The sequence below is a fragment of the Megalops cyprinoides genome, chromosome 1 (assembly GCF_013368585.1).
Source record: "Megalops cyprinoides isolate fMegCyp1 chromosome 1, fMegCyp1.pri, whole genome shotgun sequence".
Taxonomy (NCBI): domain Eukaryota; kingdom Metazoa; phylum Chordata; class Actinopteri; order Elopiformes; family Megalopidae; genus Megalops; species Megalops cyprinoides.
Window position 1 is genome coordinate 43022979 of NC_050583.1, and position 18313 is coordinate 43041291.

General features: G+C 39.5%; 1 protein-coding gene across 1 annotated transcript; it reads right to left on the bottom strand.

The window, feature by feature from the left end:
* Nucleotides 1–1043: 1043 nt before the first annotated feature.
* Nucleotides 1044–15705, bottom strand: LOC118783242. Its single transcript, XM_036537008.1, has 11 exons — nt 15526–15705; nt 9707–9954; nt 9257–9458; nt 6853–7018; nt 6319–6418; nt 5470–5508; nt 4974–5000; nt 4345–4484; nt 2927–3098; nt 2579–2649; nt 1044–2143 (listed from the first exon to the last, which is right to left on the bottom strand). Exons 2-11 carry the CDS (start codon nt 9921–9923, stop codon nt 1913–1915), a joined length of 1365 nt encoding a protein of 454 aa, XP_036392901.1. The 5' UTR covers nt 9924–9954; nt 15526–15705; the 3' UTR covers nt 1044–1912.
* Nucleotides 15706–18313: the final 2608 nt, after the last annotated feature.

The following is an 18313-nucleotide window of genomic DNA, read 5'->3' on the forward strand; positions in this document are numbered from 1 at the left end:
TAAACAGGGAACAGGTGCGCAGGATGGGTTTCAGGTGGTGGGTGTGGCAGCAGGGCAGATAGGAAGGACAGGAGGTGGGGCGATAGAGCACGTAGACTGTAACTAAAACAAAAGCGCAAAAAGTGCAAAAAAACAAACAAAAGACACACCCACATTGACAGACAGGAAGACAGCAACAAAATACAAGCAAGACATCAAGCTGAAGGACTGACACAAATCAGAGAAACACACAAAACAATTGAAAGAACCACAGAATATTTAATCCTGGTTATGGTAAATGTACCACGCCTTGTCATGGAGAGTATTTCAGTAGGATTGACCATGTGGCCATGGTCATGATGGTCTATACAGGCAGTCCTTGGATTTTATTCATTCCTTTCAAATGTGATCGCTTTGCTGTCACTTCCACAAATGTATGGGTATACAAGGCAAGGACACAGACCTTGACAGTGCATGCAAGCGTCACACGCTCAGCACTTAATTGGAGCCCTGAGTGAGGTTCAAGACCGGTGTGCTTGTATGTCTAGAGAATTAAATAAAAGACTGAACATCAAAGGGAGCAGTGTGATTTTAAATGATACCAGATGTGGCTATGGAAGGAGTGCACATCTAAAACCTAAAGCTTTCTCCGTCCTCCATCTTTATCCTCACTGAAACATTCTTCAAATGTGCAAAACCTCTAAATGCAACACTGATATGTGGCAGACAGCAAGAGCCTGCATACTTGGGCAAGGAGGGTGAAGGTATATTCTTTCCCAACGCGCTGACCTTGGATCAGTTTAACCACTTCTATAAAATTTATATGGAGACAGGACTGGGGCTGTGAAAGCTAACTCTGGATCAGTTGATGTTGAGGACAAGGTATGCCCTGAACAGGAAGAAATGAAAGGATAAAGTGTGCCAGGGCCAGAGAGGATGTGAGTGAGAGATGGAGATGGAGACAGAAGGATGAGAAAAGAAATAAAAGACTAAGGGAGATGGGAGAAAGAGGGATCTCAAAAATAGGCAAGACAAATCTTTGCTCATTAAACCCACAACCTTTATCTGAAAACAAATTCCATACCCTATGTGTCACATCTCAACAATGTCATGCATGTCATAATGACTTTCAAAAGGAAATCTTGCATTACATTACATTGCATTAATATTCAGTTTAACATGCAGAAGGATTAAACCAAAGTTACAACACAAACATCAGCATTAAACCTTGGAGACGCACATAAATGCTGTTGGGAAAGAGGAATCAGGCCAGTAATCTCTTCCTAGTGGCAACTCCTATTTATAGAACATGAATGCCACTTTATATCACTGTCCACAACAGAAATTTGCTGCCCCCTACTGACTAAGAGGGATATGCCAAGGGGATGGAAGGAGTGTGTTTCTCAGGCAAACACATTTACAAGGAGCATTTCATTTGGACAGTCGCTGAAGATATTTAAAAATTTGAATTAAAGAGTTTAGAGCTTATCTCCTAAAAATCCTCTACACAACAAAACCAAACTAAATGTCAAGCCTTAAATATACCAGGCGTTACAAAACCATGCATTAAACAGACGTGAAGTATTACAGGTGACAGTAATAAAACATATTTTTGATTACATAAAGCATGAAAGAAAATGGTTAAATGTTAAAAATAGAATGAGAACACCATTTTATCACACTGTGACCACACACCTCGATTTTCATGGGTGCCTACCCTCTTGCAAACAAATTCTGTAAATTTTTTGGATTTCGGTGTCAGATAATCCTCTCAAAACCTTTGCCCAGCTCATTTTACACTTCTTTTCGCCCTTGTTTACCCTTGTATGTGACTGTTTTAAAAACTCATGTTTAGGTATAAAAGTTGTAAAAACCGAATTGCATTACATATGTCAGTTTGATCTTTTATTAATGGAAGGTGGAAGTGGGGCTTTCAGGAATCCATTAACATGTTCAGACCCTGCAAAGTGATGTAAAGGGCCAAGAGGGTCATGTCAGGAGCCCCTTGGGTTCCTAGGCTGGGGTCAAGTCTGTCTTTGTCCAGTTTCAGCCCACAAAACTCTAACACCTGTGTGGCCACGGTCACAATGTTCTCTGAAAACTGCTCATTCCACCGAGGGACACCACCTTCCCCAGAGTATACCTCCTCCAGTAGCCCCTCCACCTGCACAAACGAGGGAACCAGGCACAGGTGAATAAAATCACACTGTAGTATCACAACCATGACCATTATGTCCAAAGTGACCATGCTAAATTTCCTAGTTTGTCCTACATTTATATACAGTATACACAGCACTGTGGGCATTGTCTTTTGAGGAGCATGCAACAACTTCACATTGTTGTTTTCACATAAACTTGAAATCCAGAGAAGTAACACTATTTCTGATTACACTCCCTTATTGAAGTGGTTATTTGACCTCATTCAGGGTGCGTATTAATCATTTAGACAGCTAGGAATTCAGTTCAAGCACATCATCACTCTAGAGCACAGCGGCAGTCCACCACGTGAGATCAAAACCTTGCACTCTTCAGTGCATTGGTCCACTATGCATGTATCCTTCACCCTCCAGGTGAAAAAATGGTGTATTGAATAGCTTACCAGTTCAAGCATCTGATGTCTGTCTGGTCCTTCCAGCCCCACGATCAGAGTCACTGCCCCCTCATTCAGCACTGAAATGAAGACTCCTGTCACTAATTTGGATATAGTCACCCCTTCAAAACATAGGCTATTCATAGCACAGTCATAAATAACCATTTGCTATAAACATTTAATGCAGTCATCAATAACATACACACATACATAAACACAAATGCACAAGTAAGCATAGAGAAACAAGCACAAGAGAAAGTAACCTAATACAGCCAAACCTTTGTAGGGAAGCCTTTCACAGATGGTGACCATTTCTTTCAGAAGCATTAAACAGACTCCAATTTGAGGGAGACTCACTAGCTAGAGCGCTGACCAGTAAGCCAAGGCATTTGAGGAGGTCACTAGAGTCTGAAGAGTCCACACTGTCCAGCCCCACCATCTGCAGTAGATCCTCAGCGTCCTTTCTGACATCCGCTGGTACCACATCCAGCAGGGAGGGGCTACCTGTGCAGATGCAGCCTTGTTCCAGCTGCAAAGACAGACTCAGAGTGATCCTCCAACACACAGCACTGAGAAACACATTATTAGTGTGCAATAAATTATGAACTATCTACCAAATGTCTGGTTATGAGTAAAAAGTCTCTATTATAACAATAGTGAATTGTCCTATCATTGGCCTTAAGGATTATTTCAATATGTTGTAGAAGACTGACATCTTAGATGACTACTAATTTCTGTTACAATGCTTGTGGTACTGTACCTCACTATTCCTACAAAGTATTAGTTAGCTGATTATTTATTATTACTACTTTACTATTTTTTTGCTGAAGGGGTCTAATTTCCACACAGAGTACATAGTTACTCCAGTTTGTGCTGGAAGTCGCTCCGGATAAGAGCATCTGCTAAACGCATGTAATGTAATGTAAGTTATGATTTCTAGTATCTAATATCTAATATAATCAAGCCTGGATCTGCCCCCTTAGGTTTCTTACCACATTCCTGATCCCAGGGGCTGCTGCGATTCATTTTTTAAAATTATACCTAACTTATCAGTATGGCAGATAAATAAAAAGTGACCTCTTCAGATGCACCCAGTGTGAATTGCTTTCAGAGAGAGAGACAGAGGTCCTCTCTCTTGAACAGTTTTGTGACAGTGTAATGACAGATTAATTATTATAATTTTTTTCACAAAAAATTAAATGATAACCCAAACATATGTCCACAAAGCACATGCTTTTAAGGTCATGAATGCAATTTTTTGTGTCATTTTACTTTTTTAAAAGGCAAGCGGAAATAACTGTCAGTATCCTCCATGCCACACTATAATATACATTGCATTTTCAAATGGCTTAAAGGAGTGTTGTATGTTATGGCATGAATACAACCTGAAAGTTAAAGTTCTTTGGAAAGGTTCTTTGGAAACCACTTTAAAGTTAACTGCTGTGGAAACTGCCAAGTTGAATATGATCAATACATATCAAGCAAATGGTCATGAAGTCTTGGGCCAATTTTATACCAGTTTTAACACATAATTACCCCTGTTTATAAAATTAAATCTGGTACTAATGCTCAGATGCTAAAACACACAACACGTTTGACTTCCTCAGTGATTCTTATTTCAAGAAGCCACACTGACTCTGAAAGCACATATTCAGAAAGGCAGAATGAAAAGTGTCAGGAAGTCAGGATGCAGTCACAGGGAATTACATGTTAAGGGGGAGTGGCTTCACCCTGTTTGTCTGTGTAGAGAAAGTATGATGACCCAACTTGCTTACCACACAGTCCAGGGCATACAGGGCCTGAGGGCACTTCAGTGTCTTTGACAGAGGGTCCCAGATGATTTTTTTGACATCCCGATCCATGTTCCTAAACTCTTTAAACTCCGCTGTCACCTGCTGCTTCATTGATGAAAAATCTAAGGGTCAAAATAATACCATAAAATGCCCAACCTCAAAGAGCAGTCTTTGTGATAATAAATATGAAAGCAAATAAACAGGCTGTGATTTAGAATGTGAATGCCTTGTGTTTCTTCATCCCCCACAGTTCACATCTAGTAATTTACTTGAACAGAGGAGCTTTCAATATATACAGAGCAATTAATGCTGTTTGATGCTGCATTTTGAAAAACAGAAACACAAGATGGAATTTATTAATGGCGCTTAGTCCTTCCACAGCTCACTAGAGAGCGCTTGACAACACTGCTATTGGGATATAACAATGAGCGATACTGTATCGAAAGACCCAGGTGTTCTATTACTGATGGAGGGTATCTGTGTCTCACGGACCATGGTATAGTGTGCCACATCGGTAATACCCTAACCAAAGTGCATACATTCAGTGGTGTTCCGCAAAGTACATTGCACCAAGTTGTACTACCACGTTTCTCTAGATTACAAACACTCACCACGGACAACTGCAAGATCAGCCACACCTGTAAGGAGAGAGAAGAATAGAGACAAACCATGAGACCACCCATGCCCCGTGTGGCTGCTTCTTCAGTTATCTGCAAAGCCTATCTGCAGGTATGCTGGAAGTACTGCTATTCAAGAGTGTTGTCCCAATTTAGCTAGAAAACTGAATTCTGATGCCCACATTGATTTGCCTGTCTATTTAACCAACAGAATATAGCTGCAGAGGTAATAATGAATATACTTTTCCCTCTAAGTAGGTACAATGCCATTCCATGCAGGCACTGTTTATTAGGTTGTTGATAACTTCCTGACATTTGTACCTCTAATTTGTGCATTTAACTGATGCATTCTTTTTATAATACCTTTTGTTTGATTTAATTTATTTTAATAATCTTGGGCATATCCCCAATGAGTAACAATACCACATTTACTAATAATATGACTATGATAATAATGGAAAACAAAGGAAAACAAAGGCCTGTACAGTACCATCACAAGCCATCTTTGCTTGCTGTATACATGCGATGCCTGAAAAAACAAAGGAGAGAAGAGGAGTCAGAATGCTGTTTTATTCAATTGATCAGAAAGGTACCCCCACAAGTCATTCCAATATCACAGCTGTGTGTCAGTGAAAGTATTCTGTGGATTGCTGCAATGTAAAAAAAGAAACACCTTATGACGGAGTGCTATCACTACAGTTGAGTGTGCACTCATCCCGTCACACACCTGTATACAATGTCCTTTGTTGAGGGTCTCATGCAGTATAAAGGGGGATAAGGACCTTGATGTATTGGTATTTGAGCTTCTTTTTGACACCCAGTGAATGCCATCACTATATTTGTATTATTTTGCTTGAGAATAAAACATTGTTATGCCAGAACCACCTTAGTGTGAATAACTCTACAAACTGGAATTTTTGACCACTGAGGTACTCAAGAGTCTTAATGGCTTTTAAGACTTGCTTTTAACTCTGTGTAACCATTTTTTCTCCCTTATGTTTTATATTCATTCTTGTTGTAATTTCTTTGTTTTTATTATTTTTTCACTGTGCTTTGTATGCCATGTAAGAAAAAAATTTACAACATTAAGTTATTAAATTAAATCAAAGCATGTGGTAGATCACTGAATTGCAATGTAAAGGTACATTCACCAGTGCAGATATATTCAACCACTGCTATGACCCTGGTCTAATTTCTTCTTTTTTCAGAAAATAGCTGAGACTAGGAATACAAATAATTAAGATGATCCTGGATCAGCTGGTGTGGGCAGTATACCTGTTGTGCACTTTCCTCACAAAAGAAGAAGGCATTGCAGCAACAAGGCACTTAAAACACTTACCTTGTTCATGCAAAGGGAACTCATGCACTTTGAATCCCAGCACACAGCCTGCTGCCAGCCTCAGGTTCTGCTCCTTGTCTAACTTTCCGCCAGTTTCCACCTACGTACAGACAAGTTTTAAATCACTAACCCCTATTAAATTATAATGCACTCTGCTTATAAGATGTATTGGTACAAGAATTAACCAAATACGATAATAAAAAAACACTGGAATAAAACCACTCCTATGCTAAAGCTGGCTAAAACTCATTTTAAGGTTTTTGTGAGAGTGTGTCCCTCATGTTTTCATCTTGGATGTCTTTGCTTGTTTAAGCCCCTTGACCATAAATCGGTGGTGTGAGCCTACACCATTAACAGTTAAGGGAGGTACTTGAAGTCAAAGCCAGCACTTCTGCAGACTCACTTCACTTCCCCCCCCCCCCTCCAGTAGAGGGGAGTCAGCCAATTAGAATATAGAGGGGAGATTGTGAGACTACCAGTACTATGAAGAACGTGAGGTTTGACCTTAAATCTGAATGAGGTCTGGGGGATTACCGTGGCGTTGTCGAGGACAGAGAAATTCAACCCGCTTCCTCCTTTGCTTATTTGCTCCAGTGTCAGATTGTTCTTGGCCTTGATAACCTCGCAGATTACACCCAGCCCCTTTATCTTGGTGTTCCTGTTCAGCTCCTTAATCAGAAAGTGATCCATGTCTACTTTGCTGGAAAGAAAGGAGAATGCATTGGTGTGTGTTGGACCAGTGTCCAATGTTCTGTCTCCCCAAATACTGGAAGGCCTAAGCAGTTACACAGTGAGCTGATCCCGGATCAGTTCTCTGGGCTTAAAATACCAAGAGCTGACAACTCATTGCACTGGAAAATTTCAGATTTGATTCAACTTGTCAGAATGATTCAATCAAGAATGCAAACCAAAATGCAAATATATTTGACAAAATCTCAAAGCATCTGTTAATGTGAATACAGTGCTGTGAATAAAACATTTTGTTTCACTATACATACTGCCAAACAATTATCCTTCAGAGAAGCTAATTACATCACACTTGACCTAGTATACACCTTTTGAATCATCTATAAAAGCAACATTACCCTGAATAATGTGATTCATAAAAGTGACATTAACATGCATCATACTAACTGTAGTGTACATATGGTGGTAACAACCACATGAAAGAGCTGTGCAATATTATATCTGAACTCATTCAAGGATTGAGTGACCAGATTCTGGGAGCAAAAATGAACTTCGAGAAGGATTTCCTCCTGCTTCTTAGATAACATATTCAAAGTAAGATTATTCATCAGAAGGAAGATACTGCAGTGTGTTTTTTGGCAACTGCTCAAGAATTCGACGATTCCAAGAAAAAAAAAATCACAAACAGCGCTGAAAGCCCTGCGGCTTGTGATTAGTGCCATCTTGTGAAACACTGCACAACAAAATCAGCTAAGAAAAGAACATGATTTAGTTTTGTTTGTGCATGTACTTGTCTGAAACATGTCCATGCAAATTCTGGCTTAAATGTGCTGAGACACACACATTCTTTAAATAACAATACATCGCCACACATTTATTAACACTAGATATGCCATAAAAAGTAGCAGGCGGAATGCCAGTCTAAAGGTTGGTCACATACTTTCAATTACAACAGGTGACATTTTCACATATAATATCGCACTATATTTACAAACACTTTCAAGCCATTATATTCTAGATCACTATTTATGCTGGAAAGTGTTTGGTACACATGCTGAATCGAGAACCACACTCATGAGGTCGGTATCCAGTATACCTAGATGAAAGGGAGCATTCAATGCCCATCCTCTTTCACCAGAAAATGACAGGGCTCATCTTATTATTTATACAGGAAGAGTGCTTTCAGCAAGTTCAGAGGAAAAATACACAAATTCAGAGCATGTCCCCAAGGGAGGTACTTCAAGTGAAAATAATAATAATGTCTGTAATTTTTCAAAATTATTTCAATATTCATTTGCATCCTCTATTTCTGGTGACAGTTTAAAACCATGATGAACTCAAATTCTTACAAAACCAAATGTATCTATCTGAGCGTACTTTCTTTCTTTGGTTGTAAGACACGGCAGTGGATAAAGGATAATCTGATTTACAGTTATTTTAGGGTTACAGTTGTTTTAGGGTTTCCATTAAACCCAGGTACACTGATGATCTAAATCTGAGATCATTTTTGGAAAGTGTTATACATGTCTTCAAAAACACATCCTCTTTGGTCTGTCACTGGACATTCTACTGTAACACCTTATTTCACATCATATTTCACGTAATATTGGCAGTGAATCAGTGAATCCTTTGGTATTGTCAGTTTGGCAAGATGGTCAAGATTGTGTGTGGTAACTTAGCTTTATTCTGATGTCAAATATCTGAATGGCAGACATTTTCGCAATTGTTTCTACTAACCTACTAAAAATAAATACTTAATAAATACTTAGTACAGTATGTGTGACTAATGTGGCATTTTCTAACGATGAAAGGTTTTTTTGAAACTGATTAACTAATCTCTTTCAAATTTTACCATGAATCCTCAGAGGTTTGCTTAAGTTTACAGTCCAGTTAGGGGGAATTACCTGGGAGGGTAGTTAAGCAGGCCAGCTGCCCTTAAACAGTTGTATGGGTGAAAAGTTTGATATGAGGCTGAAGAAAGGGCTACTACTCTTTTTCTTTATTCTTTGCTGTCTCTATTGTCCAATAAATATTGACTGTGTTTTTAGATTTTCTTTTAAATTTTAGGGTCTTTTGTCTGTCAGCACCGAAAAAATAAATCACCACTAATTTGCACTAACCTGCTAATTTAAAAACCCATTCAAACAGAAGTTGAACTAGATTTCCTTGATGTCTGAATGGGTCCAAAAACACAGGAGTTCAGTTTGAGCAGTTTGTCTATGTTTAAAGGTAGCATGGCACGCAAACTCACCTCGTACGAATGCTTTTATCCAGTTTAGTGAGGTTCACAGCCACACGTTCCAGTTCAATCTCTGATGTAGACTTGGTCCTCACAGCCTCAAAATTTGCTCCAGCATTACCAATATAGGGACCCACCTCGGCTTTGACTTTCACACTGCCCCTCCCTTCCTCCCTCACTTTCATGGCCCCAATGTCCTGCTGAGTGTGGCCACCTAGAAGAGATGAAAAAGAGGGTCACAGTTTTTAGCTCACTTAGTATCAGTTATTACCTACAGAATGAACACCCAGCAGAGCTCTGCTGACTCCCATCAACATTAATATCTCTGTACTGCACTTAGTTTTAACTGAATTTCATATTCTCACCATGAATGGAGCCAAAGCACAGTAAAAGTATAACCAAAAGGTGAAGCGATGGTCACCTGGAGTCAAAGTCATGTGTTTTCATAGAGGAGGCACTCACCAAAGTCCACAGTGTCCTCGCACTGGAGTAACTCAGCCACTTTAATCATTGCAGGATAGTAGCGCACTTTTTTGAAGAAGAAGAACCTTGTGGATTCCACAATCTTCACCAAGTACAGCACATCCAGGTACTTGGATTCAATGACGCTAGAAATGGGCTGAAGCTCTCCACCGCCATCCAGCTCCTTTTTGAGGAATTCACTCACACTTTTAAACATTGAACTGCAGCCCGTAGGGGTCAATACTGAGCTAGAATGAAACAAAAACAGATGGTATTACATTACATTACATTCATTTAGCAGATGCTCTTATCCAATGCGATTTCCAGTACCAAAGAACAGAAGTGTATCCGTTCAAACTGAATAAGCAACAGCGTCAGACCAGGCTGACAACACTCCTAGACCAGTGAGTGTGAGCATAACACTATTCAAGCCCTAGCCTAGAAACTAGGGGCAGCCAAGTACACAGACTACCATGTATCACAGTCACTAGATCACAGAACCCAACACAGGTTGTGATACTACACATAAAATAAACAGCCAGTAATACAAATAGCAGGTGTTAGGGGGTAGGGACTGAGCTGGAACTGAGATGCAGTCTGAAGAGGTGGATCTTCAGTCTGCATTGGAAGATGGCCAGTGATTCCAGTGTCCTGACCCCTGTGGGTTCCACCAGTTCATTCCATCACTGAGGGACCAGTAGAGACAGGCATCATATCTGAGAGGAGCAACCCCATTAGGATGGAACAGTCAGTTGCCCCATGGTTGCAGGGTGTAGCAATCTGGGCAGGACATATGTTTTGAAGATTGACTGTAGGTATGAGGCAGCTGTCCCTTTCATTGCCAGCACCAAGGTTTTAAACTTGATGCAAGTGATAACACAAAGCCAGTGAAGTGAGGTGAGGAGGGATGTGACTTGACTATGCTTAGGGAGGTTGTAGACAAGTCGTGCAGCTGCAGTCTGGACTAGTTGCAGGGTTTGATGGCACAGGCAGGAAGACAAGCAAAGAGGGAGTTACAATAGCCCAGGCATGAGAGAACCAGGGCCCGAACTAGGAGCTACGTAGCATACATAGTGAGATAGAGGAGGATCCTTCAGATGTTGTATTGATTGAATAGCAAATTCAGTGATTCATATACTATAGAGCTCTCTTCTTTCAGTGCCCTCTCAGGCAACCTTGACACCCAGTCAACCCATATCTCACTCATGCAGGACATCGGCCAGGGCATCTTTGCATGTTACACTCTCTATAGCCTCAGACAAGGCAGATAGTTAGATTATACAGAGTACTTGTTGTGTCAGATATTACCCTTCACTCTACATAATACACCATGAGTCGTAGGTACAATGTTTCTACAGGGGTCTATTCAGGATTTGAGGAATGGACTTGTAACATTCCAGCTCCATCATTTTGATGTGTTTACCTCTAATTTTCTCTGCTTCCAGGGCCTCCTAGGGTAGTGCTGTGGATAAATTTGTTCCCAAACACAAAATAGTCTCCTAAATACTCTTGTATAGGCACGAGTATACAATTTTAAAGAAAAAAAAGCAACACTCCCCTCATTTAAAGTAATTATACTATGTTTCTTTAAGAACAAGGTATGAGTTCTAAATTGAACAAATAATGGCCTAACAGCAATGTCTGAAGAAAAAAAAAACTTCTCACAGACTGAAGCAGCAATTTAATATCTAAGTTAGCATTAAAGAGGAAAAATGCTGCTGAGGTCTCATGGACAAACTCGAAATATTATGACTGTAGCATCTATGTACAGTGCTGTGCAAAAGTTTTTGCCCCCTTACTGATTTTTTACCTTTTTGCACCTTTGTCCCACTTAACCTTCTCAGATCATCAAACAAATTCAAACATTACACAAAGATAACCCAAGTATTAAAAAAGTGCAGTTGTCCTGTTGTGAATTTATTTGTTAAGTGAAAAATCCTATCCAAACCTACATGATCCTCTGTGAAAAAGTAATTGCCCCCTTGTTAAAAGGTGAGGTAATTGTGATAAATCCTATTATTGGGGAATGCTGAGTTCAATTTCATGGCCACACCCAGGCCTGATTGCTGCCAGACATTTCCAATCAGGAGACCACTAACATAAAACCTGTCTGACAAGGTGAGGTAGGCCATACTGAACACACATCATCATGCCGCGTTCCAGTGAGCTTCAAGAGCAAACAAGAAAGAAGATTATAGAGATGTCTCGGTCTGGGAAAGGATACAAAGCCATTGGTAAATGTTTGGGACTCCAGCGGAGCACTGTCAGAGCCATTATCCATAAATGGAGAAGGCATGGCACAGTGGTGACCCTTCCCAGGAGTGGCCGACCTAGCAAAATTACTCCAAGAGCACGGCCCAGACTAGCTGCAGAAGTCCAAAAGGATCCAAGAACCACGTCTAAACAACTGCAAGACTCACTTGCCACAGTTAATGTCAATGTTCATGACTCCACCATCAGAAAGACACTAGGCAAAAATGGCATCCATGGAAGAGTTCCGAGGCGAAAGCCACTGTTGACCAAAGAGAATATCAAGGCCCGACTCACTTTTGCCAAGAAGCATCTTGATCATCCCCAAAGCTTTTGGGAAAATGTCCTCTTGTTGAACTTGTTGAACTTTTGAACTTTTTGGTTGAACTTTTTGGGAGAAATGCATCCCGTTACATCTGGCGCAAAAAGAACACTGCATTTGATAAAAAGAACATTGTGCCAACAGTGAAATATGGTGGTGGAAGTGTGATGATCTGGGCTTGCTTTGCTGCTTCAGGACCTGGGCGACTTGCCATTATCGATGGAACCATGAATTCTGCTCACTACCAAGAAATCCTGGCAAAGAATGTTCGGCCATCAGTTCGAGACCTCAAGCTAAAGCGCACCTGGGTTCTGCAGCAAGACAACGATCCGAAGCACACCAGCAAGTCCACTTCTGAATGGCTAAAAAAGAACAAAATGAGGGTTTTGGAGTGGCCTAGTCAAAGTCCCGACCTGAACCCTATTGAGATGCTGTGGCATGACCTTAAAAAGGCTGTTCATGCCCGAAAACCATCCAATTTGGTTGATCTTAAACAATTTTGCATAGAAGAGTGGGCCAAAATCCCATCACAGCAATGTGAAAGACTCATCACCTCTTATCGCAAACGCTTGACTGCAGTTATTGCTGCAAAAGGCGGTTCAACCAGCTATTAGGTTTAGGGGGGCAATTACTTATTCACATGGGCCTATGTAGGTTCAGATGTTTTTTTTCCCCTTAATAAATGACATTGGCACTGAAAACTGCATTTTGTGTTTACTTGTGTTTTATCTTTGTATAATATTCAGGTTTGCTTGATCTGAAATGGATGAGCGTGACAAACGTGCAAGAAATGTCAGAAATTGGTCAGGGGGCAAATACTTTTGCACAGCACTGTAGCCTATGTAACTTAAATGAGCTTAGAGGAATTCCCACAATGTTGAACATCCTAATGAATGCTAAATTAATGATGAGTTGACACTATGTTCACTTCATCTCCCTAATGAGTTACACTGGAACTCTGTACATGTGATAAGTATGGGGTTTGATATAGACAGTCCCAATAAAATTATGGTAAGTAACTGCAGCTATAATATTTTACAAGTGCCTTATGTTATTCTTGGATGGCACCCTCATTTACAGTCACCTCCTCTCATGCCTTTTGGCTACATATTCTGTATTTCTAGGCCACATTTTGAACCATACAACACTGTGCAGTTTCAGAAGGGCTGTAATATTCCCAGCTTGTCCACAAGCTCCCATTCAGAAATGGCTAAAAAGCCAAGGGTTGATGGCACCTGCATACATGAAGACTGTGATGAGTTAGTCTCATAAAGGGAGGAGCAAATGATTGATTGGATTTCAAACAATATGTCCTAATAGCAATTGATTGCCCATTCATTGCTATGAACAAAGAAGTGTCTACTTCTGTAGTCTCCCTTCGAGGATAACTTCTTGTCCAAGCATTATTATAGGAATTACTTCTTCACTATCATGCCCTCATATGCCCCATGCCATCTTCAACTAATAGAAAATACCACCAGATGATTTTGATAGAGGTCTCTTTCTTCCAAGGGGAAGAGGTTACTAGCCCATCCAACTCAGATTTTGCAAGAAAAATCCCATAGGGGAATTTGGACATGCTGAACTCCAGAAATTATTCATTACAAATCATATGTTGTTGAGTCACTGAGTTGTGACGTATAGACATATGGCATTGACAAGCTGTCTTCCATCCTTTCTTCAATTTTCTTCTACCACTGACGTTCAGCGGCTCTCTACCTTCACAACTTTCTGGTTTCTCACTGTCCTTTTTATCACACATATATACACAGGCCATGTTTTTACATTAGAATGTAAGTCTCTAACAACTATTTTGGTCCTGCAACCAGAGACAGGCAGAGTGTTTCATTTTTCATTCCTGGAATTTCCGCTTGGGGATAAATAAAGTACTCTATCTATCTATCTATCTATCTTCAAAAGTCTTCATTTTAGTGACTTCAGTTAAGGCTATAAATAACTTAGATTAGTAATGTATTAATGTATTAGTGTCATGATACTTTATGAGATACCTACTGCAAATTGACCAGAATTTTCAACTATTTATATGGCAGAGTCAGTTTCTTTTTATGTTACTAAACTTCATAACACAGAGATTATGCAGTGCAGCAGTTGGCATAAAAGCAGTGCATGATAGATAATTAGCAAACTCACCAGCATCAGGTCACAGATTACCTAGGATATTTCCCAGCAAAACTGCACTATATTTATCAATTTCTGGCTCACATTTTAACATCAACTCCTGAAAGACATTCCAGTGAACCCATGTACATTTCCTGCAAATACCTCCATTTGGTGGCATAATCACAGCATCTTGCGTTAGAAGTATTTAAACTTTTTTTTTTTTAAACTTGACTGAATGTCATTCTGGCAGAAAAAATACTAATAACATGTTTCAGAATCTTAGAATCTTTCTCAAAAAACAGCCACTTTTGGTGAAATCAAATGTATTGGTGAAATCAAATGTATTTTAGACCGCATTAACTTTCACATGATATTACAGAGCTTCATTCCAAACTAATTTAAACACATGCTTCTTAAAATGCATAAATAAATCTTATTAAATAAATGCATTTACCTTGAAATAATCTTGCCCAGACATACTTTTTAAGTCTATGTTATAAAACATCTTTTTAAAATGAAGTTCAAAAAATTGCTGTTGCAGTCCAAACTTGTATTAATGCCTGTAACAGTGCAAATGCAGAACAAGTAACAAGGCTTTGTTCACATCCTGATTACTTGATGGAACGAGCGCAACAAAAGTATGTAGCTCGAATAAACTCGGTGTTTTTCAGCGTACCTCCGTATAAAACTGTACACACGTCCCTGCAACGGAGAACAGGAAACGGCTACCACAAAGTGAAAGTGCAAATTTGCACAAAACAGTTCCCTGGAAATTTAACATAGTTTGTTACTGACGCATATAAGGACTACGGCTGCCTTTTAGCTGAAATCTCTTTCCCTCTAACTCTGTAATAAAACATTCCATGTCGATTTTCGTTGTTACTGAAATCGACGTGTAATCTATTCGCATATTAACACGTGTTTTGAGGGTGCTTACATTTTGGTTTACAAATATCACAATGCAGTGGCACAAGAGAACCACTTCATTATTTCCACTAACCCCATTTTGTACGTAAGACTTAAGCCATGACAAAATCCCTCTGTAAATTTACAATAAAACATGATCTGTTATTAATCTCGCTTTTAACAGGCTTGTCTAAAAAAACTTCTCGGCAACATCGCTCACCTTAATGTTGCAGCGTCGTTTTTTCTTTATGTACTTTTCAGCTGGGCTGGGCTCTATATGTGCAGTAGTGTAGACGCCAGTGGGGCTGGTCGAGATTGAAGATGGGTGGGACTCGACTGAAGCATGCTTTAAACAGAAAAATTTTGTCTACATCGTTTCGTGAGAGACTGAGTGCTGGTGGGGGTGGTCATTACGGAAGTGCGTTGTTAGACCTGTTGCCCCATAGTCCTTAATACTCAGTATTTCTATACCGAAGTGTTGACACATTGCGTGCGTTTAAGTAGGTACAGCCCAGATCATTGTTATGTGTTTATTAAATTATATATATTATAATTTGTGTTTCTTGGAGTTTTGCTTAAGAAAATTTGAGCTACGCTCCGCCATAACAAAAAGAATCTACGGCCCCACTGACATCTTGTGGCCGTTTTGTGTGTGAAAGGTACTGTAATTTTAAACAAACGGACTTTATATATATATTTAATTTATTGACAAACAGCGTTTAATAATTTTGATTTCTGACAAATTTGTGTAAACAGGCTGTTTACATTTTAGACATTGGGATAGTTCAATGAGTCAAACAATTCACACCCACTTTTTTCAAAAAGGAATTACCATATTAATTACCATACCATGTTACTTAATTTACTTTGAGTAGCCTACTGTATATTTGCTGTATATAACATGTGACACGCTATAGAGGGCGCTTAGATGAATTAATGTTTGAAATGAATGCATCTGATTATAAATAGATACAGTAGTTTCCAACAGCAAACAGACACATTTTTAAAATCTTCTCAACTTGGCTATTTATAACACTTGATGTCCTTAAATCTGTTGTACATGCAGCATTGAGTTCTAGCATTTCATATTCACTGATGACAATTCATATTTGAAACAATATTTTAAAGTAGAATATATATTTTTGACATAATTAAGCTGTTACATAAGTGAAATTTAATGCATCAGAGCAAAATGAAAAGTAGAGTAACAGTGTCCCAGGTAAAGGGGAAATCTGGGCCTGCCAGTATGCACAGCCTTTTGGGATGCATTGATGAGAGGACTACCTTAAAATCTTGCTCCACTGACAAGCACTCCCTCCTGTTGGTTTTTTACACATCCCAGTGATGAAAACACAAGCTTGCAGAGGTATTCTGTAAGAAACAGAAAGAGTGCAGTAACACACACCTGTTTTCTATCATATTTAATGAGCATGTGACTATAAGTAAGGAGGGGCTGTCCTTAGAAACTGAGGAGAGAGCAAAATGCTTGAAACAGCGGACTGGGGCCATTGTAGAAGTGTAAATTTAGCTTCTAACCAAGGAATGAGAAGATTTTGGCAACAGTATGAGGCTTCTTTGATTTTGCCACAAGCTCAGCCACCAGTAATTTAGCCTCCTGAGCTTCATCTGATACCCGCATACAATCCATCACACATTTTGTTCTTTCACACACCTGAAATATTGAATGTCTGTCCGCAAGTAATGAATGTTTTGTCTGCAAACATTTTTTTAACATTCTTACTTTTTTGGTATCATCACAGCATACACATACTTCCATCCACAGATGAGGCATCATTAAGTCCAAATAAATGCCTTTATGCCTTTGATTTACTTCAGACAGAACTTTTTGATGTCTCTTTACTAGTTTTGATAGATGTCTGCTGTATCATCTAACTGAGACCGAGACTGCGATCAATTGAGAGAGTTTGGTGATTATAGAATGACATCAATGCCAAACATCCAGAAAGCAGACAATTAGCCTGCATGGGTGCATCCCCCTGCTCTGACATGAATTTGGCCTTGTCATAACTCTGCTCTTGTTCTTGAAAATCTACTGCTCTCGCAGGTCTCTCCTGTTGTGTGACATCTCACTGCTCATTCTCAACTTACATTGTGCTGACACACAGCTCAGTCTCTGTTCTCGAAATTATTATGGAAACCTATTGTAACATTTAATAATCAAATGTCATTGAAACTGAGGGGGCAGTTTCACCCGTAACTAGGTTCAGGCTAATTAGCTATCACAGTGGGGTGTCGGTCAGGACACAGGAGTCAGGTTCTGGGTTCAGTTGTTTATTGGGGATTTTATTGGGAAAAATAGTGTCTTTGTCTATTCATATAATGTGAGACTTTGGGAGGTGCATAGGCCTGAGACAGCTACATTTCATTTGTATTTTTATTTGTACATTTTTTAAATTATTATTTTTATCTCAAGGGCCTGACAGTTTGTTCCACAACATGAGAAATGTGGGATATTATTCAACAGCATATTGTCTTTTGTCTACTCCTACACTCAAAACAGATGCTAAACTGCACATGCACCCTGGAGAGTTCCAGTGCCTCTGTGTGTGCTCAACACACTCTCTATCTTTGTAAATATGTTCTTTTTATAGTTTCCCAATTTGTTATATTTCATTGACAAAATCACAAAAGTGAGCAAAATGTTTTTTTCACCCACATGCAGTTGCTCCATGCTTTAGTGGCTGCAAAGTAAGCTTCTCTCAACTACTCAAGATTCCAAAGAAGAACAGCCCTGAAGCCATCTTGAACATTATTGTTGGTGCTTTCCCATCAAAAGAATGTGGAACAACTGAAAAAAAGCAGTTCGGTTTGTGCGGGTACTAACATGAATGAACCTAACATAACCTGAAGCAAGAACTTGCAAAGCCTGGCTGATATGTGACATGCAGACGTGTAGTATGTGCACTGCCCGACAAAGGCAAAGTGTAGTAACTACGCAAACACTGAAATTGAGAAAATACCTCTAAAGTTTTTGCACCAGCCAGTCC